The sequence below is a fragment of the Rana temporaria genome, chromosome 4, assembly GCF_905171775.1.
Source record: "Rana temporaria chromosome 4, aRanTem1.1, whole genome shotgun sequence".
In the NCBI taxonomy this organism is placed as follows: Eukaryota; Metazoa; Chordata; class Amphibia; order Anura; family Ranidae; genus Rana; species Rana temporaria.
The window spans coordinates 7,845,175-7,872,674 of NC_053492.1; the positions used below are offsets into that span (position 1 = coordinate 7,845,175).

General features: G+C 48.0%; 1 protein-coding gene across 1 annotated transcript in view; it reads left to right on the forward strand.

Annotated features, from left to right (window-relative positions):
- Positions 1–19,368, forward strand: part of LOC120935480 (zinc finger protein 585A-like) — a gene marked incomplete at its 3' end in the record, with an annotated part of 218,553 nt that extends 199,185 nt beyond the window's left edge. The window contains exons 7-8 of the mRNA XM_040347531.1: positions 17,283–19,164; positions 19,213–19,368. Coding sequence (XP_040203465.1) covers positions 17,283–19,164; positions 19,213–19,368 — 2,038 coding nt within the window. The remainder of the gene's footprint in view (positions 1–17,282; positions 19,165–19,212) is intronic.
- Between the last annotated feature and the right edge of the window lie 8,132 nt (positions 19,369–27,500).

A 27,500-nucleotide genomic window follows, 5' to 3' on the forward strand; every position in this document is an offset into this window, starting at 1 on the left:
AGAGAGGGGGTATACAGAGAGAGAGAGAGAGAGGTATACAGAGAGAGAGAGAGGTCCAGGGCTGTGGAGTCGGAGTCGAGGAGTCGGAGTCGGGGGAAATTTTGGGTACCTGGAGTCGGAGTCGGCAAACAATGCACGACTCCGACTCCTACTAAGTTTAAATGTCCCAATTCACAAAAAGTTATAATTAACGACTTCTCTACTGTAAGAATAAAGACCAATGCATGCAGTGCCTCACGTAACCGCAAAACGAACAGGTTAAGTGACCGTGAAGAAGCATGCTTTTCATGTGCTTCACTATATGGCACGCAACGCACAATTAGGAGCTGCAATACTTATACTTTCCATAGTGTTGTGTTCTGCTTTTACAGGGAACGCAGCGTCCATGTGTAACCTAGCCTCTCACTGATAAGGGATTAAATAAATATGTTTTTTGCAGGACTAGAGAGTGAGACACTTGTATAAGTGGAGGGCCAATAGTTCAAGACTGAAGCTGTAAACCATTGGAAAAACTGCTGTCATTTAGCTAAGGTTATAAAAACGTGTAAACTCCGATTGTTAGCTTAAACTTTAAACATGACTATGGGATTCTCCTAGGAAAATCATGTTTTAGAATAAAAAAAACGTTGTTTTCATTGTGTTTGTCTTTTGCTTAAAGTGGAGGTTCACCCTTAGGCCGGGTACTCACGACCAAACATGTATGGTGAAAGCGGTCCGTCGGACCGTTTTCACCATACATGTCTGCCAGAGGGCTTCTGTACGATGGTTGTACACACCATCGTACAGAAGTCCGCGCGTAAACAATACGCGGGGCGTGTCCGCGGTGTCGCCGCGTCGATGACGCGGTGTCGCCGCGACAATGACGCGGCGACGTGGGCGGCCCGCCTTTAAAATGCTTCCACGCATGCGTCGAAGTCATTCGACGCATGCGAGGGACGGCGGGCGCCTGGACATGTACGGTAGGTCTGTACTGACGACCGTACATGTCCGAGCGGGCAGAATTCCAGCGGACTGTTTTAAAACAAGTCCAGGAATATTTGTCTGCTGGGAAAAGGCCCGGCGGGCAAATGTTTGCTGGAATTCGGCCCGCTCGCGCCCACACACGACCAAACATGTCTGCTGAAACTGGCCTGCGGGCCAGTTTCAGCAGACATGTTTGCTCGTGAGTATGGGGCCTTAGAGAGCACATTTTCCCCTTAGATTCCTTCTCGTTGGGTCTAGGGGAATCGGCTAGTTGTTTTAAAATATGATCCGTACTTACCCGTTTACGAGATGCATCCTGTCCGTCGCTTCCGGGTATGGGCTGCGGGAATGGGCGTTCCTTCTTGATTGACAGTCTTCCGAGAGGCTTCCGACGGTCGCATCCATCGCGTCACGATTTTCCGAAAGAAGCCGAACGTCGGTGCGCAGGCGCAGTATAGAGCCGCAACGACGTTTGGCTTCTTTCGGCTACGAGTGACGCGATGGATGCGACCGTCGGAAGCCTCTCGGAAGACTGTCAATCAAGAAGGAACGCCCGCTCCCGTAGACCCATACCCGGAAGCGACGGAGAGGATGCATCTCGAAAACGGGTAAGTACTGCTCATGTTTTAAAACAACTAGCCGATTCCCCTAGACCGAACGAGCAGGAATCTAAGGGGAAAAGGGCAAAAATTAAATAAATGGGTGAACTCCCGCTTTAAACTGTGCAATACAGTAGACCAGGGGTCTCAAAGTACCGGCCCGCGGGCCATTTGCGGCCCGCGGACCGGTTTTAAATGGCCCGCAGGCAGGGCGTGTCCCGCGGAAGTGTAGATCGAGGTGCATGAAGAGTAGCGCAGGAAGCGTCTGTCATAAGTTCACTTGTCTCTCATGTCACACTGCTACTCCCCGGCGGCCCCTTCTCTCTTCTCGTCCATCCCCATTTGCTTGTGACATCATCTGAGATGGACGAGAAGAGAGGGGGGCTGCCGGGGAGTAGCACATCAGGGCACATGGCACATCAGGGTACAGGGCACATGAAACAGCACATCAGGGTACAAAGCCCAGCACATCAGGGTACATGGGGTACCCTGATGTGCTGTTTCATGTGCCCTGTACCCTGATGTGCCATGTGCCCTGTCCTGATGTGCTGTGCCCTGATGTGCCATGTCCTGCACTGTGCCATGTGCCCTGTCCTGATATGCCCTGCCCTAATGTGCCGTGCACCCTGGTGTGGCCTGTTGTGCTGTACCCCTATGTGCTATGCTCTGATGTGCCCTGTGCTCTGATGTGCTGGGCTTTGTACCCTGATGTGCACTGTGCACTCATGTGTGCTGTGCCCTGTGCCCTGATGTGCTGTACCCTGATGGTGAGTGGTCAGTGTGCAGTGTAGTGGTCAGGGTTAATAATGCGTTCGCTGACACCAGTACTGTTTTTGAAGTTTGAAAGTTTGCATGCGGCCCCCCATGGGATATGGAAACTTGTCTTGTGGCCCTCAGGTAATTTGAGTTTGAGACCCCTGCAGTAGACTGTTGGCTTCCCAGCCAGTAGTCCTGTGGTAGGTTGCGTTTCTTTCCCTCAAGGAATGTATAAAATACATTTGCATATTAATACAGAGGAGTCGGAGTCGGGGAGTCGGAGTCGGAAGTACATAAAACTGAGGAGTCGGAACATTTATCTACCGACTCCACAGCCCTGGGTATACAGGGAGAGAGAGAGGGGTATACAGAGAGAGAGAGAGGGGGTATACAGAGAGAGAGGGGGGTATACAGGGAGAGAGAGAGAGGGGTATACAGGGAGAGGTACAGAGAGAGAGAGAGGGTATACAGAGAGAGAGAGGGGTATACAGGGAGAGAGAGAGGGTATACAGAGAGAGAGAGGGGTATACAGGGAGAGAGAGAGGGGTATACAGGGGGAGAGAGAGGGGTATACAGGGAGAGAGAGATTGAGGTATACAGGGAGAGAGAGAGGGTATACAGAGAGAGAGAGGGGGGGGGGTATACAGAGAGTGAGGGGGTATACAGGGAGAGAGAGAGGGGTATACAGAGAGAGAGAGAGGGGGGTATACAGAGAGTGAGGGGGTATACAGAGAGAGAGAGGGGGTATACAGAGAGAGATAGGGGGTATACAGGGAGAGAGAGAGAGAGAGAGAGGGGGTATACAGGGAGAGAGAGAGAGAGGGGGTATACAGGGAGAGAGAGAGGGGGGTATACAGGGAGAGAGAGGGGGGGTATACAGGGAGAGAGAGAGGGGGGTATACAGGGAGAGAGAGGGGGTATACAGGGAGAGAGAGAGGGTATACAGGGAGAGAGAGAGGGGGGTATACAGGGAGAGAGAGGGGGGTATACAGAGAGAGAGGGGGTATACAGAGAGAGAGGGGTATACAGGGAGAGAGAGAGGGGGTATACAGGGAGAGAGAGAGGGGGGTATACAGAGAGAGAGAGGGGGTATACAGAGAGAGAGGGGTATACAGGGAGAGAGAGAGGGGGTATACAGGGAGAGAGAGAGAGAGGGGGTATACAGGGAGAGAGAGAGGGGGGTATACAGAGAGAGAGAGAGGGGGTATACAGAGAGAGAGAGAGGGGGTATACAGGGAGAGAGAGAGGGGGGTATACAGGGAGAGAGAGAGGGGGGTATACAGAGAGAGAGAGAGGGGGTATACAGAGAGAGAGAGGGGGTATACAGGGAGAGAGAGAGGGGGTATACAGGGAGAGAGAGAGAGAGGGGGTATACAGGGAGAGAGAGAGAGAGGGGTATACAGGGAGAGAGAGAGAGAGAGGGGTATACAGGGAGAGAGAGAGAGGGGTATACAGGGAGAGAGAGAGAGGGTATACAGGGAGAGAGGGGTATACAGGGAGAGAGAGAGGGGGGTATACAGGGAGAGAGAGAGGGGGGTATACAGAGAGAGAGAGAGGGGGTATACAGAGAGAGAGAGAGGGGGTATACAGGGAGAGAGAGAGAGAGGGGTATACAGGGAGAGAGAGAGGGGGGTATACAGGGAGAGAGAGAGGGGGGTATACAGGGAGAGAGAGAGGGGGGTATACAGAGAGAGAGAGAGGGGGTATACAGAGAGAGAGAGGGGGTATACAGGGAGAGAGAGAGGGGGGTATACAGGGAGAGAGAGAGAGGGGGTATACAGGGAGAGAGAGGGGGTATACAGAGAGAGAGGGGTATACAGAGAGAGAGAGATTGAGGTATACATGGAGGGGTACAGAGAGGATATAATATAAAAGAAGATGGAGGGAGAAACCTTCAGGATAATAACATGTGCTCTGCTCTACACCTCCTATTCACTTCATGTTCCCGCCCCCTATTTCCTGCTTCCTGGTCACATGTTTCCTGTGACATCACAAGGTTAATCTGGAGGCTGGGAACTAGCCGCTACCATTATTAGAGGAGGTAATAAGATCTTATTTTCTATTTACACCCAGTAATCCCGTCATGTCCGTCCTCTTCCTCCATAGTCACTGTGACGTCTTTTATCTCCAGCAGACGATAATACACACATATATAGTGTGGAGACCTAGATTAACCCCTTCAGGGTCAGAACATTCCCCCACTTACAAGGCCGGAACATTCTCTTCATTTCAGTTTATACTAACAGATTATACGATAATACGGGTTGGGGGTTTTAGTTAGAGGTGGACTTATGATACGTGTGTTTGATTTTATAATCTTTATGGAGGAGGAAATAACTATTCCTGATGTCTGTAAAGGTTCAACACAAGGGATGTGTCTGGATGATGACTTTATCTTTGTAAGTATCAGGTGATGTCACTGTCTATTTCCCTATGTAGGAGTATTTAGAAGGACACAAGGATCTCTACAAGGACGTCATGATGGACAATCAGCCGCCCCTCACATCACCGGGTAAGAGGAGACTTTATTGTAAAGGAGAGAGCAGTACGGAGGCTCCACCTAGACCCCCCATCATCTGATAAACACATAGAAACAATGGGCCAGATCCTCAAAAGGGATACGCCGGCGTATCACTGGTTCTAACTTTGGAACTGATCCACAGAATCAGTTTTCCATAGTTAGGCAGAAGATCCGACATGTGTGTAACGGCTACCCACTGGTAGTGAGGGGTATCGGCCGTTGGAGACGTCCTTTTCCCTGGCAAGCTGTGATATGCAGGTACCGCCGGTATATCCCATCGAACGCCCTTCCAAGAAACGAGACGTGCTACGTTTGCAGAGTCAAGCAGACTGACTTTATTTGGCATATTTCACCTGCTTATATCTGGTTACAACTGTTACAAGAACAATGACAGTTTCCGCCCTCCCCTTTTCCCAGTAGGGGGCTTCAACACAGACATCCTGAAACAATGACATCTCCTTGAATTAATCACTTGGCCAGTTTCTAGCCGCTTTGGCACCTCACCCCACTTAACATTTCCTGGCCAGGCACATAGAATTCAATTAACCTTTAAAACAATTATCACTCACACATAATCCCCATCAGCATACACCTCACAGGGGGCTGTTTACCTGCACACAAAAGAGGGTTCATTAGGTATGCGAAGGGAACATTAGCATTCAACAATGAAAAGATACTTGTCCAATTAACCCTTTGTGCTCAGAATACAATGTGGTAAATCCAACTGTAACAAGTCCTGCAGTTATTATCAATGTCCAGGCAGAATAGTCCATAATCCGTTACACTGCCCCCCTTTTGTGGAACACTTCGGCAGACCCGGATTGATCCTTTTCGGATCAACTTGGGGATGTCCGGTCTGCTGTTAGGGTAAAAGTTCCGTTTGCCTGGATAGTCCGTCGGCCTTCCCATTGGCTTACCAGGTCGGTAGCTGATGGTGACGGTGAATAATAGAATTCAGTTCTGGAACAGTCACTTGCTTTGCTCTCTCAATGGCTCCCAAAACCTGTTGCTGATGCTCTTGGGACAGATACGGCACCACCTGGATGCAAATCCCATTTAATCTTTTGACAATTTCCGCTTGTTTGTGCATTTCAATGTTCAAGCCACGGGACATCTCATAATACATGACATAGTGTCGTTGCATCTCTGATTTCTCACTGGCCAACTTGTCACATTCCCATTTTAGACTGTGATATTGTGCCGGATCTACAGTACATGTCGGGGAAGGTAGTCTTACCCGGTTCTCAGCAGCAAGCGGGTTGATTCCAGCAACGCGGGTGGTCCCGGGACAAGCAGCAGCAGGTGTAGGTAAATAAGCCGAAGTCAGAGGGACAATGTCGTTGCCCAGCACCACCTCGGCAGGTAGGTTGTCCATGATACCAACTGTGGTCTTTCCTGACCCGGCTCCCCAGTCTAAGTGCACACGGGTGGTGGGTACGCGAAATACAGCACCCCCTGCGACCCGGACGGCAACTGTGCGAGTGGACACGTTCTCTGGCTTTACCAGATGTTTTTGAATCAGAGTGATAGTAGTCCCGGAATCTCTTAAGCCTTGTGCTACTTGTCCATTCACTCGTACCTCCTGACGGTGATGCTGGCGGTTATCCGGAGAGGCCGCTTGTATTGGGTCTGCCTCATACCAAATTCCCAGACATTCCTCAGGGCCCCCCTCGGTCTCCAGGCAGTGGGCCGCAGAGGGACGTGATGGAGTGACCTCTGTGTTGGGTGTTGTGCGTCTCCGGTTGTTATTTGTAGCTCTCAAAGGGCAATAACGAGCAATATGTCCCGTGTCGGTGCAGTGATGGCACGTCACCCTAGGCGAATCCCGGGGGTAGTTGCTAGGCCCCTGAGGACGTGGTGGGACTGGAGCCGGAAACTCTGGGCATGGGGTGACGGTTAGAGTACGCGGTTCTACCTTATGAGCCAGCCGTGTAGTACCCTGGCTTACTTTCCTTGTTTCCGCGTACTCATCTGCTAGCCGAGCCGCCTCGTTTAAGTTAGCGGGACGGCGATCTCGTACCCAGTCTTGTATGTCTGCGGCCAGGTCTTGGAAGAAATGTTCCATTAGGAACAGCTGCAATACTTCCTCCCCGGTGTTGGCCTTGCACCCTTGGACCCAAAGGGATGCCACCCTTTGTAACTGGTTGGCCCATTCCATGTGGGAGTCCACAGCCATCTTCTTGGACTCCCGGAAGCGCCGGCGGTAGGCTTCTGGCGTTACGGCATATCGGGTTAGCAGTGCCTTTTTAACTTGCTGATATTGTAAAATATTCTCTGGAGCGAGAGCCCGAAAGGCTTCGTTGGCTTTGCCCGACAATTTCCCCGACAAAATAGTGACCCATTGGTCTGGTGGTACCTGGTGTAGTGAGCACTGCCTCTCAAAGTCCGCCAAATATCCATCGATTTCCTCCTCACTTTCTACAAAAGCTTTAAATGCAGTGAACGGTATTTTCTTTCCTGTAGCAGCGGGTGGGGGGGTAGGAACTGCAGGTGTAATGGGCTGTCTCGCTCTTACCGGTTCCAGTTCTTGTCCCCTCTTCGTTTGTATTTCTTCCCTTGCTTCCCGGAACAGCTGGTTGATTAGTTCCACGGACGTTTCTGGATACAAGGATAATCTCCGCTGTACAATCCCAGTAATTACATCTTCTTCGCTGACCGGTGCAATGGGCTCCGTTCCTTCCATGGATCCATCCATTTCGTCCAGCTCCAGCAGTTCAGCTATCAGCTCCCTCCGTGGTCTGTTGCTGGCGCTCCTACCACGAATCTCCAATAGATCTTTCAGTGTGGATCTTTTCAGCCTGGCATACTGCGACTCCATTCAGAACTTGCTCTTTGGATAAAAGGACCATCCCACTACTGCCAACCAATGTAACGGCTACCCACTGGTAGTGAGGGGTATCGGCCGTTGGAGACGTCCTTTTCCCTGGCAAGCTGCGATATGCAGGTACCGCCGGTATATCCCATCGAACGCCCTTCCAAGAAACGAGACGTGCTACGTTTGCAGAGTCAAGCAGACTGACTTTATTTGGCATATTTCACCTGCTTATATCTGGTTACAACTGTTACAAGAACAATGACAGTTTCCGCCCTCCCCTTTTCCCAGTAGGGGGCTTCAACACAGACCCCACGAAACAATGACATCTCCTTGAATTAATCACTTGGCCAGTTTCTAGCCGCTTCGGCACCTCACCCCACTTAACATTTCCTGGCCAGGCACATAGAATTCAATTAACCTTTAAAACAATTATCACTCACACATAATCCCCATCAGCATACACCTCACAGGGGGCTGTTTACCTGCACACAAAAGAGGGTTCATTAGGTATGCGAAGGGAACATTAGCATTCAACAATGAAAAGATACTTGTCCAATTAACCCTTTGTGCTCAGAATACAATGTGGTAAATCCAACTGTAACAAGTCCTGCAGTTATTATCAATGTCCAGGCAGAATAGTCCATAATCCGTTACAATGTGTAAGGGACTTACACTGTCAGATCTTAGGATGCAGTACCGCATCCGCCGCTGGGGGCATTTCGAGTCAAAATGCCGCTTCGGGTATGCAAATTAGCACTTACGGCGATCCACAAAGCTTTTCAGCTTCGTTTTTTCGCCGTAAGTTTTAGTTTGCAAGTGTAAAATTAGGGCTGCTTTTACAAAGTGTAAAGTTAGTAACACCTTGTAAAAGCACATTCAAGCGAGCGCGTCATAGAGGTGACGGGGATCCGACTTGGATTCCCGCCAATTCTAGCGTCAGCATTTGGTATGAATCATGAGGGAGAACTCCACGGCAATTTGTAAAATCAAAACCGGCATGGGTTCCCCCCCAGGAGCATACCAGGCCCTTAGGTCTGGTATGGGTTGTAAGGAGACCCCCCCCCTACGCCGAAAAATCGACGTAGGGGGTCCCCCTACAATCCATACCAGACCCGTATCCAAAGCACGCTACCCGGCCGGCCAGGAATGGGAGTGGGGACGAGCGAGCGCCCCCCCCTCCTGAGCCGTGCCAGGCCGCATGCCCTCAACATGGGGGGGTTGGGTGCTCTGGGGCAGGGGGGCGCACTGCGGGCCCCCCCACCCCAGAGCACCCTGTCCCCATGTTGATGAGGACAGGACCTCTTCCCGACAACCCTGGCCGTTGGTTGTCGGGGTCTGCGGGCGGGGGCTTATCGGAATCTGGGAGTCCCCTCAAATAAGGGGGCCCCCAGATACCGGCCCCCCACCCTAAGTGAATGGATATGGGGTACATCGTACCCCTACCCATTCACCTGGAGGCAAAGTGATAGTTATTAAACACACAACACAAGGGTTTTTAAAATCATTTATTAGTCTGCTCCGGAGGCCCCCCTGTCTTCTTTAGCTCTAATACCAGGGAGGGCTTCTTCTTCCACTCTCCGGGGGTCTTCTCCGCTCTCCGGGGGGGTCTTCTTCTTCCGCTCTCCGGGGGGGGGGTCTTCTCCGCTCTCCGGGGGTCTTCTTCTATCTTCACCGCTCTCCGCTGTTGACTCGGCGCACCCCGGTTCTTCTCCAGCTGTCCGGTGCCTTCTCCTTCAGCGCTGGCTGCCTGCTATCTTCGTGTGTTAGCTCAATTACTAGCAGGCAGCCATCGCGGTCTTCTGTGACGTCATCTTCTCTTCTCTTCTTCTCCCTTCTTCCGATGTTGACACGACGCCTCTTCCGATGTTGACACGACGCCTCCCATCATGCTCCGGTAGGTACCCACGTGGGTAGGCACCCACGAATTGGGTACCTACCGTAGCATGATGGGACGGTGAGGCCTATATAAATCGGATGCAAGGCGCGCTTCCATCATTGCAGCGAGAAGAGGCGTCGGGTCAATATCGGAAGAAGGGAGAAGAAGAGAAGAGACGCTGTCAATTTTTTATTTTATTTTTTTCCCGACGCAACTTTTTTTACCCGGCGCGATCCACAAAACTCGGCGTAACGTAACTTTGCGCATGCGCAGTACGGCCGGCGTGGGAGCGCGCCTCATTTAAATTGGAATCGCCCCCTGATGAAGAGGAACGCCTTACGCCGGCCGGATTTAAGTTACACAGCCTGAAATTTCTAGGTAAGTGCTTTGTGGATCGGGCACTTAGGTAGAAATTTTAAGGCAGTGTAACTTAAATGGGATTTTTTAAGTTGAGCCAGCTTTTTGTGGATATGCCCCAATGTATTCAGTCAGTGTGTGTGTTTCCTACAGATGGATCCAGTAATGGGAACCCACCAGAGAGATGTCCCCGTCCTCTGTATTCCCGGGATTCCACACAGGAAGGTCACACCATCCCCCACCATCATCAGGTAGATGAGGAACAATCACTGATAGTATCATTAGGATCTGTACATTATCTGCATTGTTACCATTGATGTCATTTTTATTCTATATTCAGAGTGGAGACCTGAGAGATCCTAAAGTTGAGGTTAAAGAAGAGATAAAAGAGGAGGATGATGAGGATGGAGTGATGAAGGAAGAACACACCATCCCCCACCATCATCAGGTAGATGAGGAACAATTATTGGTAGTTATGGTTTATACACAAACATGTTTATTATAATGAATGTTTTATTATATAATCAGAGTGGAAATCTCGGGGATGATAATATTGATGTTAAAGAAGAGTATAAAGAGGAGGATGAGGAGTATGGAGTGATGGAGGAGTTTTCAGAAGGACACAAGGATATGATGGAGCCACCTAATACCAGGAACCCACCAGAGAGATGTCCCCGTCCTCTGTATTCCCGGGATTCCACACAGGAAGGTCACACCATCCCCCACTGTTACAAGGTCGGTGGGGCGGAGCATCTAGAACATGGACTGGTGGAGATGATGTGTGGATTTTGTATGTAAGTTTATATCTTACAGATGATATTCTCTCTCATTCTCTTGGTTTAGAGTGGAGATCCAATCGATATAGAATTTGAGGTGAAATCAGAAGAAGAAGAGACGTATGTGAGGGATGATCAGCAGTCTATGGAGGAGGATGGAATAACGGGGACATTTATAGAGGAGGACACTCCTACAGAGATCAGCACAGGTGGGTCATTAACACTAAATCCATTCCTCCACCCATACTGCTCACTGATTGGTCCAGAGTAGGGCGGGGACTGGGTGATATCAGCCTGTAATCCCCTGGTCACTTTCCTGAGCTGTGTTCCCCGTCCTGTATTTCTCTCGGATAATCTTCCTTCTCTGTGCTGCAGACACAATTTATGTCTCTAGACTGGATTTATGGAGATTCTGGGGTTCAGCTGGCAGCAAAATGTTGATTTTCACCATAGGGTTTGCTTGACCTAGACACCTGGGGTATGTACCTTGGGTCTTCTGCCCCATGCCCGGGTCTAGGGAGATCTCTGACAGAACAATTCTCCCGGGTTACTTGCTCTGTTATTTGCTGGCTGTGCCGGGTGGAGGGATATGTCTGTATAGTCTCTGACCCAAGTCACTGAGTGCAGTCTCAGGAGATGGGAGGCAGCGGTGTGGGATCTCTGCAACTTGTCTCCAGTAATCATTTCATCCGCCACTGATTACTAATCACCAATATTATGAGTCCTGACCCATCACTATATACTCTATGTTGTACATTACATACTCCTGACTTCTGTACTATATCCTCTATTGCATGTAACAAGGTCCTGGGCCCCCTGAGGACTAATGGTGACCTCCAGAGTTAGAGACAATTGACATCCTTTGTAGAGTGAGTTACAAGGCATGGTGGGTGTAATGCAAGATGGAATGATGGGCACCAGACTCCGAGACTTCTATAGGTAAACTGCTATACAGTGGAAGACCTCCAGCCGGACACCACTTCTGTATAGGTAGGACCGCTGTCTCCTATGGTAACAAATCTTGTTACAGTCACTAACGCTAGTTCTACATAACTCTTGGTAACACAGAATAGTTCTCTTCTTCTCACACAGTCTCTCACTGCAGATCTTCTCTCCCTGAGCTCCCGGTCTCTCACTAGTAGGGATGAGCTTTATGTTCGGGTCCAACATGAGTTCCACTCTAACATTGGCTGTTCGCCTGTTCTTTTGAAAAAATTAACATTATGGGGTGTTCGCGCCAAATTAGATTGCCGTGTCACGCCCCATAATGCACTGCGAGTTCGCAGTGCATTGCTGTATGATGATTGGCCAAAGCATGCACTATGACCCGCATTCTTTGGCCAATTCCAGCGCCGTCAGCAAAGAGAGCCATAATTGGCCAAAGGCAGGGTGCCTTTGGCCAATCATGGCTCAGGGGGACTAAGTCCACGCCCCACACTATATAAGGCTGCATGCACGTCGGCCCTGTGTAGTGTGTTGTTGGCGTGGACAGAGACAGAGTGTCATTTAGATTGAGCAGGCAGGTGGTTCAGTTAGCTGCAGTGCATTTAATATAAATATATATATATACACAGTCTCCTACACACACATATATATATATATATATATCCAGTCTAGCCTATATCTGACTGCAGGTCATTCCTGGTGTACTTTTTCTAATAAACTTCAGGCGTTGTTTTGCTAATCAAAATATACATCATGTCTGGAAGGCCACCAAGGAGAGGCAGACGCTCACAGGCCACTTAAAGAGGGGAAGCAGGCTCTCTGTCTACAGTCAACAGTGCTGGTCGTGCATCCTCAGCACGTGGCCGTGGGGTACACTTGTTTTTTTTTCCGACAGCTGGCTGTGTTATTGAGCCACAACATGCAGAAGAGTTGGTGGAGTGGATAACAAAGCCGTCCTCATCCTCTGTCACCCAGGCTCAGAGTAGTTTGCCTGCCAATGCAGCTGCCACAGCGGCCTATTCCATCGGCTTCATGTCATCAGTCAATCCTTCCCTAGCCCCACCATCGTGCACAGAGGAGTCCCCCGAACTGTTTTACCACAATGTCGGGTACCTGCTGCTGAAGGATGCGCAGTGTTTTGAAGGCTCTGATGATGGGACCCAGGTTGAGGAAGGGAGTAACGTGAGCCTAGAGAGAGGGGGTGCCCAAGAAGGATAAGAAACTGGCAGTCATGTTCCCCCAGCTGCAGCATACTGCCAAGTTTGCTCCAGTGAGGAGGAGGGAGGGGATGATGAGGTCACTGACTTTACTTGGGTCCCTGATAGAAGAGAGGAGGAGGCACATCTCCAATGAGGCAGGATGCCCTCCAGGGGGCAGCTTAAGGGCAGCCACCCTATTGCATCACACTGCAGAGCTAATCATGTGAAGGGCGCTGCTGACTCCCCACGTATTTTGAAAAGCTCTATTTTGACACGTGTGCAACAGATTGCACCGTTGCTGTTTGCAACATATGTCTGAAGCGTATCAAGTGTGGCCAAAACAGCAGTCGCTTGGGCACCACATGCTTGTCCAGACATATGACGACCTCCCATGCAGTCTCTTGGCAACAGCACTTAAAAGACCCACATAAAAGAAGAAGGCGGACCTCTCCTTGCTCCTCATCAGCTGGGATCTCCAACCCCACTATACCCTCAGTCCTCTCAGAAACCTGCACTGAGAGGAATGAAGGTGTAGAATTAGGTGTCCCAAGTACTTGCAGGAAATCTGCTAGCGGTGCACCAACATCCGAATGTAGCAGGCAAATTTCCCTACTCCTGTTGCTAAATCGTAGAAAGAAATTCGGTCCCAGCCATCCACATGCTCAGCGTCTGAATGCTAGCTTGGCCAAATTGGTAGCACTGTAACTGCTGCCTTTTCAGCTGGTAGACTCTGCCCCCTTTTGTGAATTTGTGGAATGTGCGGTACCTCAGTGGCAGGTTCCCAAACGCCATTTCTTTTCACTGAAGACCATTCCGGCTCTCTACCAGCATGTGGAAGGCAATGTCTTGGCCTTGTTGGACAGGGATGAGCTGGTGAAGCGGGGAGTGTGAATTCTGACACAGATCGCCAGTGAAGCTCTCAGATCGCAGCCTAATAAACTGTCCGTTACTGTGTCAGTCTATGAGACTTCTCTGTGTGTGGAGATAAACGGCGGGAGAACAAATTCAAACACTCCCCCCCCCCCCCGATTTATCACTGTTTATGGGCTGTGATCAGTGGTGATCCTTGGGATCACCGCTCTTCACTGCTTCATAAACGAACACCTCAATATGGGAAAAAGGTGTCTCCTCTCCACTGATGCTTTATCACCAATCCTTGTTTCCCTAATAACCCCAAATTTTCTAAATCCAATTGTCATTGGGACAGAAAGTGAGGTGAAATCTTCTGAACACGGGGCACAGACAGCAAATTTTTTTGGCTGAAGCTACACTTTAGAAATTTACCAGTTCAAACTTACAAACAGATTCAGCTTAACAACAAACCTCCAGTCCCTGCCTTGTTTGCAGCGCCTGTATACTGCTGTTCAGAGTATATAGGGCCTGGGGGCCCCACGCCTTTCCTTTTTTTAATTTGGGTGCGGGGTTCCCCTTAATATCCATACAAGACCCAAAGGGCCTGGCTATGGGCTGGGGGAGGGGGGTACCCATACCGTTTTTCTCAATCATTTTCATCCATATGGCCGGGACCACACATTTCATTAAAGCTGCAAGCAGTTTTAAATGACTCCTTATTCCTTTAGAAATGTCATTTTGTGCAGGGACAGTTCTAAACACGGTAAACATGCACCACTTTACAGGCATACTATAGACACCCCCCAGGTACGATATTTAAAGGAATATTTCACTTTAATTGTTTCACTTTAAGCATCATTAAAATCACTGCTCCCAAATAAACGTCTGTTTGTAAAACTTTTTTTGCATTGATACATGTCCCCTGGGGCAGGACCCGGGTCCCCAAACACTCCCCTGGGGCAGGACCCGGGTCCCCAAACACTTTTTACGACAATAACTTACAGTCCCTGTCTTGTTTGTAACCCGGGGACCGCCTGTATACTGCTGTTCAGAGTATATAGAGCCTGCAGGCACTTTTGATTTTTCACGTTCGTGTCGCATAAACTTTAACGAATGTTCGCACAAACTTTTTGTCCATTTGCTTGTTCTGCCGCGAACCAAACCTATCCTGCTGGGCCCCCGGCTTGGCACTTACTGATGCTCCTGCAGTCTCAACCCTGTGCTGATTCTCTTGCTCCTGGATAGGCATCAGGCTTCTGGCCTAGCAACCCGGGAGACATAACACACGTCCACCCAGACAGCCGTCCAGGTGGCACAGAACCCCGATCACCTAAATTCAACCCAAATAAATAGGCTCTCCCAGCAGGCCAAGTGACCAAAGAAACTCCTGCCAATTGGCTGAGACAGATCTATTCATAATATGACCTTGCTACACCCTTGTCTATCTAATGCCACCTAGTGACAGAAAAGTAAAGGTGCAGCCATCCAAAGTTGGAGAGGAATCAGTAGATCTCCTAACAATAACCAAGGATAAATACCACCTGGTAAACACAATTTATTAGCCACCCTTCCTAAACATCAGGGTGATACATGTTCATTACATACTCCTGACCCCTGCACTATATACTCTATGTTGTACATTACATACTCCTGACCCCTGCACTATATACTCTATGTTGTACATTACATACTCCTGACCCCTGCACTATATACTCTATGTTGTACATTACATACTCCTGTCCCCTGCACTATATACTCTATGTTGTACATTACATACTCCTGACCCCTGCACTATATACTCTGTTGTACATTACATACTCCTGACCCCTGCACTATATACTCTATGTTGTACATTACATACTCCTGACCCTCGTCCTATAATCCCCTCATCACTGTCACTCCTATAAAAGACAGTTCTCGTTGTCTCCTCACTCTCTGACTAAGGTCCATGAATAAAGAAATGATCTGGTAGGAGATCAGAGGAGCCATTTACTAGTTACCTTGAGGGGGGAATTGTAAGATCCTCAGAGACAAAGCTGCCTGATGTGGGCGGAGTCCTGGTTTAGGGGAACCAATCAGCTCATGTCTAGTAATAATCTTTGTATTTCTATTTTAGTAGATGGACGGGAGATGAGGAAAACCTCAGAGGATTGTCTCACTTTGTCTCCAGACTGTAAAGTAGAAGATGAGGACATCACACAGTATAGTCCAGGAGAAAACCCGACTACCTCAAATGTCCATCCGGCACCACACAGTGTAGATGGACCATCGTATTCCTCTTATCCTGGGGAACCTCAGACTGTGCGGGACGGAGCTGGACTATCGTATTCCTCTTATCCTGAGGAACCTCAGACTGTGCGGGACGGTGCCGGACCATCGTATTCCTCTTATCCTGAGGAACCTCAGACTGTGCGGGATGGTGCCGGACCATCGTATTCCTCTTATCCTGAGGAACCTCAGACTGTGCGGGATGGTGCCAGACCATCGTACTCCTCTTATCCCGAGGAACCTCAGACTGTCCGGGACGGTGCCGGACCATCGTATTCCTCTTATCCTGAGGAACCTCAGACTGTGCGGGATGGTGCCAGACCATCGTACTCCTCTTATCCCGAGGAACCTCAGACTGTCCGGGACGGTGCCGGACCATCGTATTCCTCTTATCCTGAGGAACCTCAGACTGTGCGGGACGGTGCCGGACCATCGTATTCCTCTTATCCTGAGGAACCTCAGACTGTGCGGGACGGTGCCGGACCATTGTATTCCTCTTATCCTGAGGAACCTCAGACTGTGAGGGACGGTGCCGGACCATCGTATTCCTCTTATCCTGAGGAACCTCAGACTGTGCGGGACGGTGCCGGACCATCGTATTCCTCTTATCCTGAGGAACCTCAGACTGTGCGGGACGGTGCCGGACCATCGTATTCCTCTTATCCTGAGGAACCTCAGACTGTGCGGGACAGTGCCGGACCATCGTATTCCTCTTATCCCGAGGAACCTCAGACTGTGCGGTACGGTGCCGGACCATCGTATTCCTCTTATCCTGAGGAACCTCAGACTGTGCGGGACGGTGCCGGACCATCGTATTCCTCTTATCCTGAGGAACCTCAGACTGTGCGGGACGGTGCCGGACCATCGTATTCCTCTTATCCTGAGGAACCTCAGACTGTGCGGGACGGTGCCGGACCATCGTATTCCTCTTATCCTGAGGAACCTCAGACTGTGCGAGACGGTGCCGGACCATCGTATTCCTCTTATCCTGATGAACCTCAGACTGTGCGGGACGGTGCCGGACCATTGTATTCCTCTTATCCTGAGGAACCTCAGACTGTGCGGGACGGTGCCGGACCATCGTATTCCTCTTATCCTGAGGAACCTCAGACTGTGCGGGATGGTGCCGGACCATTGTATTCCTTTTATCCCGAGGAACCTCAGACTGTGAGGGACAGTGCCGGACCATCGTATTCCTCTTATCCTGAGGAACCTCAGACTGTGCGGGACGGTGCCGGACCATCGTATTCCTCTTATCCTGAGGAACCTCAGACTGTGCGGGACGGTGCCGGACCATCGTATTCCTCCTATCTCCTATATGTGCGGGACGGTGCTGTCTTTCCAACACATAAGAGGTTTCCATGTCCTGAGTGCGGAAAATGTTTTTCAATGAACTCCCAGCTTTCCACTCATCAGAGATCTCACACGGGGGAGAAGCCTTTTTCCTGTCCTGAGTGCGGGAAATGTTTTTCACAGAAGGGCAATCTTTCCATACATCAGAGATCTCACACGGGGGAGAAGCCTTTTTCCTGTTCTGAGTGCGGAAAATGTTTTTCAATGAACTCCCAGCTTTCCACTCATCAGAAATCTCACACGGGGGAGAAGCCTTTTTCCTGTTCTGAGTGTGGAAAATGTTTTTCAGAGAAGTCCCGCCTTTCCACACATCAGAGATCTCACACGGGGGAGAAGCCTTTTTCTTGTTCTGAGTGTGGAAAATGTTTTTCAATGAACTCCCAGCTTTCCACTCATCAGAGATCTCACACGGGGGAGAAGCCTTTTTCCTGTTCTGAGTGTGGAAAATGTTTTTCAATGAACTCCCAGCTTTCCACTCATCAGAGATCTCACACGGGGGAGAAGCCTTTTTCCTGTTCTGAGTGTGGAAAATGTTTTTCAGAGAAGTCCAGGCTTTCCATACATCAGAGATCTCACACGGGGGAGAAGCCTTTTTCTTGTTCTGAGTGTGGAAAATGTTTTTCACAGAAGTCCGATCTTTCCAAACATCAGAGATCTCACACGGGGGAGAAGCCTTTTTCCTGTTCTGAGTGTGGAAAATGTTTTTCAGAGAAGTCCAATCTTTCCACACATCAGAGATCTCACACGGGGGAGAAGCCTTTTTCTTGTTCTGAGTGTGGAAAATGTTTTTCAGATAAGTCCCGCCTTTCCACACATCAGAGATCTCACACGGGGGAGAAGCCTTTTTCTTGTTCTGAGTGTGGAAAATGTTTTTCACAGAAGTCCGATCTTTCCAAACATCAGAGATCTCACACGGGGGAGAAGCCTTTTTCCTGTTCTGAGTGTGGAAAATGTTTTTCAGAGAAGTCCAATCTTTCCACACATCAGAGATCTCACACGGGGGAGAAGCCTTTTTCTTGTTCTGAGTGTGGAAAATGTTTTTCACAGAAGTCCGATCTTTCCAAACATCAGAGATCTCACACGGGGGAGAAGCCTTTTTCCTGTTCTGAGTGTGGAAAATGTTTTTCAGAGAAGTCCAGGCTTTCCACACATCAGAGATCTCACACGGGGGAGATGCCTTTTTCCTGTTCTGAGTGTGGGAAATGTTTTTCAGTGAAGTCCCGCCTTTCCACACATCAGAGATCTCACACGGGGGAGAAGCCTTTTTCCTGTTCTGAGTGTGGAAAATGTTTTTCAGAGATGTCCAGTCTTTTCACACATCAGAGAATACACACGGGGGAGAAGCCTTTTTCCTGTCCTGATTGCGGGAAATGTTTTTCACAGAAGGCCAGTCTTTCCAAACATCAGAGATCACACACGGGGGAGAAGCCTTTTTCCTGTTCTGAGTGCAGAAAATGTTTTTCAGATAAGTCCCATCTTTCCACACATCAGAGATCACACACGGGGGAGAAGCCTTTTTCCTGTTCTGTGTGCGGAAAATGTTTTTTAGATAAGTCCCATCTTTCCAGACATCAGAGATCTCACACGGGGGAGAAGCCTTTTTCCTGTTCTGAGTGTGGGAAATGTTTTTCAGAGAAGGCCAGTCTTTCCAAACATCAGAGAATACACACGGGGGAGAAGCCTTTTTCCTGTTCTGAGTGCGGGAAATGTTTTTCACAGAAGTCCGATCTTTCCACACATCAGAGATCTCACACAGGGGAGTGGCCTTTTTCCTGTTCTGAGTGCGGAAAATGTTTTTCAGAGAAGTCCAATCTTTCCAAACATCAGAGATTACACACGGTGGAGAAGCCTTTTTCCTGTTCTGAGTGCGGAAAATGTTTTTCAGTGAAGTCCCATCTTTCCAGACATCAGATATCTCACACGGGGGAGAAGCCTTTTTCCTGTTCTGAGTGTGGGAAATGTTTTATACGGAAGTCCCATCTTTCCAGACATCAGAGAATACACACGGGGGAGAAGCCTTTTTCCTGTCCTGAGTGCGGGAAATGTTTTTCAGAGAAGGCCAATCTTTCCAGACATCAGAGATCTCACACGGGGGCAGTGGCGGCCCGTCCATAGGGGATGCCCGGGCGCCACCCCCCCTCCTGTAGGCACAAAAAGAAAAATGTTTTTTTTAAATTGCCCCTTTAAGAAAAAAATTAATGTCCTTTAACAAAGTCAACTTAGGCGCCGGACACCAGTGCCCTGGGAAGCGCCGCGTCAATGCAATCACGAGATTGCAGACATGACGCTTCATTTGCGGGCTTTTTACCTGCCTTGCGGCGCATTGCAAAGCGCCGATCAGCTTCCCGTGCGTCCCTGGATCCACTATGGGCGCTGGGAGCATTGCTATAGCCGTTACTTCCGGGTTTCATCTTACAGACGCAAAGCGGAAGTGACGTCACGTCGGCAGCTCTGTTCTTTGCATGGCCCGAGCGGAGCTGCAAAGAAGGTAAGAGAAGAGCTGGCCACCACCATGCCTCGTGTACTATGCACTATGCAGATATCTGGATCCAAATCATCCGAGAACACTGTGTGGAGCGAGGAAATCCCCAGCTACTGTATAACACCAGTGGGGGGAGGAACCAAGATCTTTCTGCCGGGTTCCCGGGGACACAGTTTGCAGTGCACTGAGGTGCTGTGTTATGGGAAGAGAATAGAGATGGATGACCAAGGCTGCCCGAGGTGTAAGACCACCAAATATCACAACCCCTCCCTGAAACTGATGGTGGATGTGTGCGGACATACTCTGTAATTGCAGACAGGATACTTTTACTGAGAGCACTGTCATCCATGCTGTGTATACAGGGGCCCCTGTCATCCATGCTGTGCTGTGTGCACAGGGGCCCCTGACATCCATGCTGTGCTGTGTACACAGGGGCCCCTGTCATCCATGCTGTGCTGTGTGCACAGGGGCCCCTGTCATCCATGCTGTGCTGTGTACACAGGGGCCCCTGTCATCCATGCTGTGCTGTGTACACAGGGGCCCCTGACATCCATGCTGTGCTGTGTACACAGGGGCCCCTGGCATTTAAAAAAAAACATTTTTTAAAGGTGTACTTTTTTTTTACTCACTTACTGCGAATCGCTGGCTAGCTTTTTTCGTTTGTTTGTGCCCCCCCCCCCCCAAAAAAAAATGTGAGCACCAGCCACCACTGCACGGGGGAGAAGCCGTATTCCTGTTCTGAGTGCGGGAAATGTTTTTCAGATAAGTCCAGTCTTTCCAAACATCAGAGATCACACACGAGGGAGAAGCCATATTCCTGTCCTGAGTGCGGGAAATGTCTTGTATATGAATATTGCTGGACATGTGGGGAAGAAGCACACCCTGATATACACCTCAGATATACTCCATGGCTGATCTTCATCATGTAAGAAACAGTTCATAAGGAGATCAGAGATCACCAAAGACATGGATGAAGTGTTGTACCGTGTTGGCCATTGATAGCAGGAGAAAAATAAAAATGGAGTCATTCCCTCTCATTGGCTGAGGACATTTTGTGGTGGAAGATTTCACAGACATTTAGGGATCTATTATAAAACAAATTGTAGAATGAATGTGACACGCGTTCCTCCAATCATGACAAATATTAGATCATCGGCTCCATCTAGTGGCAAAAATCTGCCCCTGTGGTTTTAATACCGACCATTGACGTAAAACAGAAAATACCACATTTGGCCATTAGATGGCGCTAAGTACCATAGAAATGATCTCCATGTAGTGGCCAAATGCAATCATTTCCATTGTAAATGAATGGAAACCGTTCGACCAGCACAGCAAATATCCTAATAACATTCATCTTTCCCCCATTCACACAGAAGGAATGTACATGGACTTTCCCCGGGGGAATTGCTATGCACATATTTTATGAATAGACCCCTAAATGTCAGGAGACGTTTATATAAAGATGGGAAGTATGGAGCAGATAAATGAATAGACCTCCTAGCAATGTTATTACCAGGCTGCAGCTAGGGGGAGCTCTAATGTGTGAGCTCAGCAGAGTGATCCCAGCTAGCTCACATTAACCCTTTCACTGTCAGATGTTTTTGCATTATTTTAGGCCTGAAGATTAGATAAAACCCCTAAACATATATTATCTGATAGCAGAGGCCCTGGAGAATAAAATGGTGGTTGGTGATTGTTAAGGTGTTCCTCGTACACAAATTTCCCCTTAATATCCGGGTTTATTTTCTCCTTTCCCCCATTTTCTATGGTGTGATCTTTTCTACAATACTTTGTTATAATAATGGAACACGTTGTGTATTGTATTGTATGACTCCGCCTCCACATTCCAGACAAGTCATTTTCCTGACCAATCACATTTCTACCTTTTTACTATTTCCTGATTCTATGACTGTAATCTGTTTAAAAGTAAAAATTATAATAAAAAAATGTATTGAAGAGAAAAAAAAGGTTGTGTGTGTCGGTGAAATGAGAAGAATTGCTGGTGGTGTTGTCACCTGTCACAGCCGTCACACCTGGTTTCCCGGCCAATGCACCAGATAAATGTTGCAGCAAAACGGCTCTTTGAGTTCTGGGAAACCAGGAATGGACTCTGGACACGGACTCCAGGAAAACAAACCTTTTATTTCACCAGGGAAAGGAGCGACTCACGCCAGGATGCCAAGTGGCCTCTTCTAGGCGTTTACAACATATAGATTTCCTCTTGTATAGACATTCCTTGGAACTTCGTAAAACATCTAAAAGCTTGTTAGCGAGTGACATCTGCGGCTTCTCCGTTATCTGTCTAATTTATCATCTACTAAGCTGTAGACATGTGCACTGACCAAACATTTCTTTGTTTTCCTTTCATTTGTTTCTTCGTTTTTCGGGTCATTAGTTATGATCGACATTCATTCATTTGAATAAATTTGAAAATCCGGAAATTCGAAAATCCGAAATAATTACAAATTATCGGTATCGGAATTTCCTTTTCAAATTTAGCTGTTAGTGAACGTTATGAATATGAATTTATCCGAAGATACGAATTATCCGAAATAACGAATGCCGCATCTAAAATAATGGACCAAAATGAATTAATAATAATAACAAAACATTTTTCTTTGTTTCTGTTATAAAATGTTGAAACTGAGTAAGTTTTCTCCTTCACTGATGGGCACTGTAAGGCTGCACTGATAGGTATATAAGAGTGGCACTGATATGCATCACTGATGGGTACTGACAGGCATTGCTGATGAGCACTGATTGGCATATCCCTGGTGGTTCAGGGTGACACACCACAAGAGATCGCCACGCTGCGAACCCCCTAGGACGACGATCGCCACTTATCCTGTGGGACATTATATTACACCCAGTCAGGATAACTGAATCACTTCCATGCCGTCATTTTGCTATAGGACGGGTGGGAAGTAGTTAAATGTCTTCACAGGTCTTCAGGTTGAAGGTAACTCTGAATAATGAGCCTAGTGCAGTGATCAGGAGTATATCATATACAGTGGTCAGGAGTATATCATATGCAGGGGTCAGGAGTATATCATATACAGTGGTCAGGAGTATATCATATACAGAGGTCAGGAGTATATCATATACAGTGGTCAGGAGAATATCATATACAGGGGTCAGGAGTATATCATATACAGGGGTCAGGAGTATATCATATACAGGGGTCAGGAGTATATCATATACAGGGGTCAGGAGTATATCATATACAGTGGTCAGGAGTATATCATATACAGAGGTCAGGAGTATATCATATACAGTGATCAGGAGTATATCATATACAGGGGTCAGGAGTATATCATATACAGTGATCAGGAGTATATCATATACAGGGGTCAGGAGTATATCATATACAGAGGTCAGGAGTATATCATATACAGTGGTAAGGAGTATATCATATACAGTGATCAGGAGTATATCATATACAGGGGTCAGGAGTATATCATATACAGGGGTCAGGAGTATATCATATACAGAGGTCAGGAGTATATCACATACAGAGGTCAGGAGTATATCATATGCAGGGGTCAGGAGTATATCATATACAGGGGTCAGGAGTATATCATATACAGTGGTCAGGAGTATATCATATACAGTGGTCAGGAGTATATCATATACAGAGGTCAGGAGTATATCATATACAGTGGTCAGGAGTATATCATATACAGAGGTCAGGAGTATATCATATACAGTGATGAATGAAGCCGTATTGTTCTTTCAGTGTCATCATCCCGTGTTCTGTCCATTTCCACACCGACACCAACATCTCCTCCACCATCCCGCTGTATTTGTTGTCTCACCATGTTTCCAATGATGGAGATCCAGAGACTGACCGGAGTCTTCTTCTCCATGTCACCAGACCACCTCTTCCTCTACTATTGGGGTGCTGGGCTTTTCTATGACTACTCAGGACCCCCAACCTCTTCTATAGGATTGTGAAGATTTCTATCCTATTTACTAAGAAGCTGAAGAAGAAGATGTCCATGATGTAGATGAGGGTCACATATAGTATGAGCATCATCACCCTTCACTCTGTCACCAAGACCTAGTCTGGCAATGCCCAGAATAATACCAATTAGTTTCTGACCAATCTCACGGTTTGGATGGAATTTCTCCTTATATCAGTGGTCAGTGTAGTATTCCCTTACATTGGTGACCAATGGGAGAAGGACCCTCTTATATGTCATCAGTGGGAAGACTGCCCCCTCCTCCTTACAGATCATTGATGTCAATTGTTACTGAGAGACAGAAATTGTCCATTGCTCAAGGAACCCCTAGAACCCTTTGGAGGAACCCTGGCTGAGAAAGGCTGGACTAGGCAGTAATATATTTCTCTCCCCCTTGGTGGGAGTGGAGATGACCCATCTATAAGGATATACAATACATACACACACAGCACAAGGCCGTGTTCACACTACGAGACGTTTCCTGTGACTGTAGTTCCTCTGAAGCTCCACAAGGTGGTGATCTCACTTCTACCATAGAGCCAGGAAGTCTGTATGGAAGACAGGAAGTGATGTCAGGGACAGACCGGAAGTTCCGGGTGAGAGGTAAATCGGGAGGAAGTAGTGAGGAGACATCTTTGGAATCGGCAGTAGAGGAGGTAATAAGATCTTATTTTCTATTTACACCCAGTAACCCCCGTCATGTCCGTCCTCTTCCTCCATAGTCACTGTGACGTCTTTTATCTCCAGCAGATGATAATACACACATATACCTCCCAACTGTCCCTGATTTGGAGGGACTGTCCCTCATTCACAACAAAGTCCCTCTTTCCTCCTCATGTGTCCCTCATGTTGGTCTGATCTATATACATGTATATAAAATGCACTATTTATCTATCAAAAAGTCTTTCCCGGTGCTAAACCTTCCATCCCATTTCTATATTTTTCTGCTGCATTTGTAAATTCCAAAAGCCAATATAAAGGAATATTAGTGGTAAAAATGCACTTGTGGGCTTAACCAATTTTTTTTTTTTTTAAATGTCTCCATTAAGGGGTGTGTCAGGGGGTGTGTCCTATGCCTACATACTTTTGCTAATAGAAGTCCCTCATTCCCATCTCAGGAAGTTGGGAGGTATGTACACATATATAGTGTGGAGTCGTACATTAACCCCTTCAGGGTCAGAACATTCCCCCACTTACGGGGCCGGAACATTCTCTTCATTTCGGAAATGTGTTTTTTATTTCCAATCTAATTCAGCTTTTCCGTTTATAATAACAGATTATACAATAATACGGGATGGGGGTTTTATTAAGAGGTGTATTTATAATTAGGGATGTTCCAAAATTTAATCGGCCGAAACATATTGACCCAAAATGGTGTTTTCAGCATATTGCCGAAAGAAAAAAAAGTGAAGATAATTGCACATACGCGGTGGCCGTGCCTCCGGGGGGTCCGCCCATTGCGGGGTGTCATCCTGATGGCTCAAGGTCCTGACCTCCCCTCCCTCCTCCTCTTCTTGTGGTGATCTTCCTGTGTCAGGGAGCTGAATTTCCCGGGCCGCAGTAACAATGTCCAGCCTCCTGTGATAGACGGCACACTGATCCAATCCCGGGACATTGAATCAGTGTGACGTGATCACTAGAGGCGGACATTGTTTTTTTTTTTTAAAGATATTTTTATTGGATTTAAGACAAACCAACAAACAGAAAAAAACGCAATAAAACAACAACAATACCACCAGACAATCTGGTCATAAACAGTAGGCAATATGCTCAAACATAGAAAAATAAACAGATATCAGTGCAAAGATATAAAGTAGGCACAATGGTAAAAGGTTCAGGTGTATTACCAGGGCATAGATCCCTGGGGCAAGGCCCATCAATGGTCAATCAAGAGTCACAATCAGTGCTGGGAGAGGGTTAGCGGACTAGCCAAACATCTACCCCAAATATTGTGGAAGGTTTTGTTCCTTTTCTGGAGTTCAAAAATAAGTTTATACAGTGGGATAGAATCATTAATAAGTTTTACCCAGAGGGACCTCAGAGAGGTCTGTGCACCCTTCCAGGACAGTAAAATAGCTTTTCTAACATAGAAGTAGAGTATGCGGAGCAGTCTCTTGGCATGTGATGATAGGTGTAATTTGCCAAAATAGGCAGTTCTTGTGGTGGATTATGTTTGGGAGGCCTAGCGCCGATGAGATGAAAGCACCCACTTCCTCCCAGAAGTCCCGGAACTACTGGGCATGATCAGAAGCAGTGTAAGAAATTGGCCTCCTGGCCACAGCCACGGAAACAGGCAGCCGAGGGCAGGAGACCCATCCTGTGTAACCTAGCCGGAGTGAGGTGGGTTTGATGAAAAATGTTGACCTGTATGATGCGATCCGGGGAAGCAATAACTGAAGTTTCATACGTATCACTAAATTCTGACCAGTCCTCGTCTACCAGGGAGAGGTCCAGAGAGGTCCACTTTACCTGAGCTTTGTGATACCTGGGGTTAAAGTCAGTCATTAGGGCTGCATAGTAGGTGGAGACAAGTTTAGTGGGGTCTGGCTGTCTGAGCAGTTTTTCCAACGGGGGCAGGTCAGTGGGATCGTCCGGGGAGCCAAACTGGTCATGGATTGCGTGCCTGAGCTGGTAATAATAAAATAGGTACAATCTCGGTAGATCAAAGTCTAAACGTAGCTAAGAAAAAGATTCAAAGCCCCGAGCGTTGTACAGGTGGCATAAATATTTAACCCCCTTGGAGTACCAACGATTGGGATCAGGAAGGGAGTACAGTTCCTGCAGATTAGGGTTAAACCACAGGGGGTTGTTGGGAGATTTCAGCCAGGTGTGTTTGGATTCTTTTGTGACAATATAGAGGAAAAGGAAAAGTGGCAAGTAGAGAGGTGTCGGGGCGATCAGTGACCTGGCCTCTGTAGATAATATTATGTAGGGTTTCCAGGGAAGATGCGATGGCCCCCTCCGTGGAGGTACAGGCATTGGCCGGAACTGGGCACAGCCAATCATGGATGAGCACCAGCTGGGATGCCAAGTAATATAGGAAGAAGTTAGGAAAGGCCAAGCCTGCCAAGTGCACTGGTAACCGTAGTGTTTCAAGTGCTACCTTGGGGGAGCCAGAGGCAGGACATTGTTACTGTGGCCCAGACAATTAAAATCCAGCTCCATGACACAGTGAGATCGCCGCTCTGATCCAGGCTCAGGTAGGCTGCATCCCACAGGCACTGGCGAGGCTGCATTTATGGGCACAGGTAGTCTGCATCCCACAGCCACTGGCGAGGCTGCATTGATCTCTTGTATTATGTCAGCAGTCTCTGACAATCTCCTGTATCATGCCTGCTAGAGGTACACCGAATCGATATTTTGTAATACTATTAGCAGTGTGTTTAAGTAAGAGAGATGGTTAGAGACTGAGGACATGATACAGGAGATGGTTAGAGACTGAGGACATGATACAGGAGATGGTTAGAGACTGTGGACATGATACAAGAGATGGTCAGAGACTGAGGACATGATACAAGAGATGGTCAGAGACTGAGGACATGATACAAGAGAAGGTTAGAGACTGAGGACATGATACAAGAGATGGTTATAGACTGAGGACATGATACAGGAGATGGTTATAGACTGAGGACATGATACAGGAGATGGTTATAGACTGAGGACATGATACAAGAGAAGGTTAGAGACTGTGGACATGATACAGGAGATGGTTATAGACTGAGGACATGATACAGGAGATGGTTATAGACTGTGGACATGCTACAGGAGATGGTTAG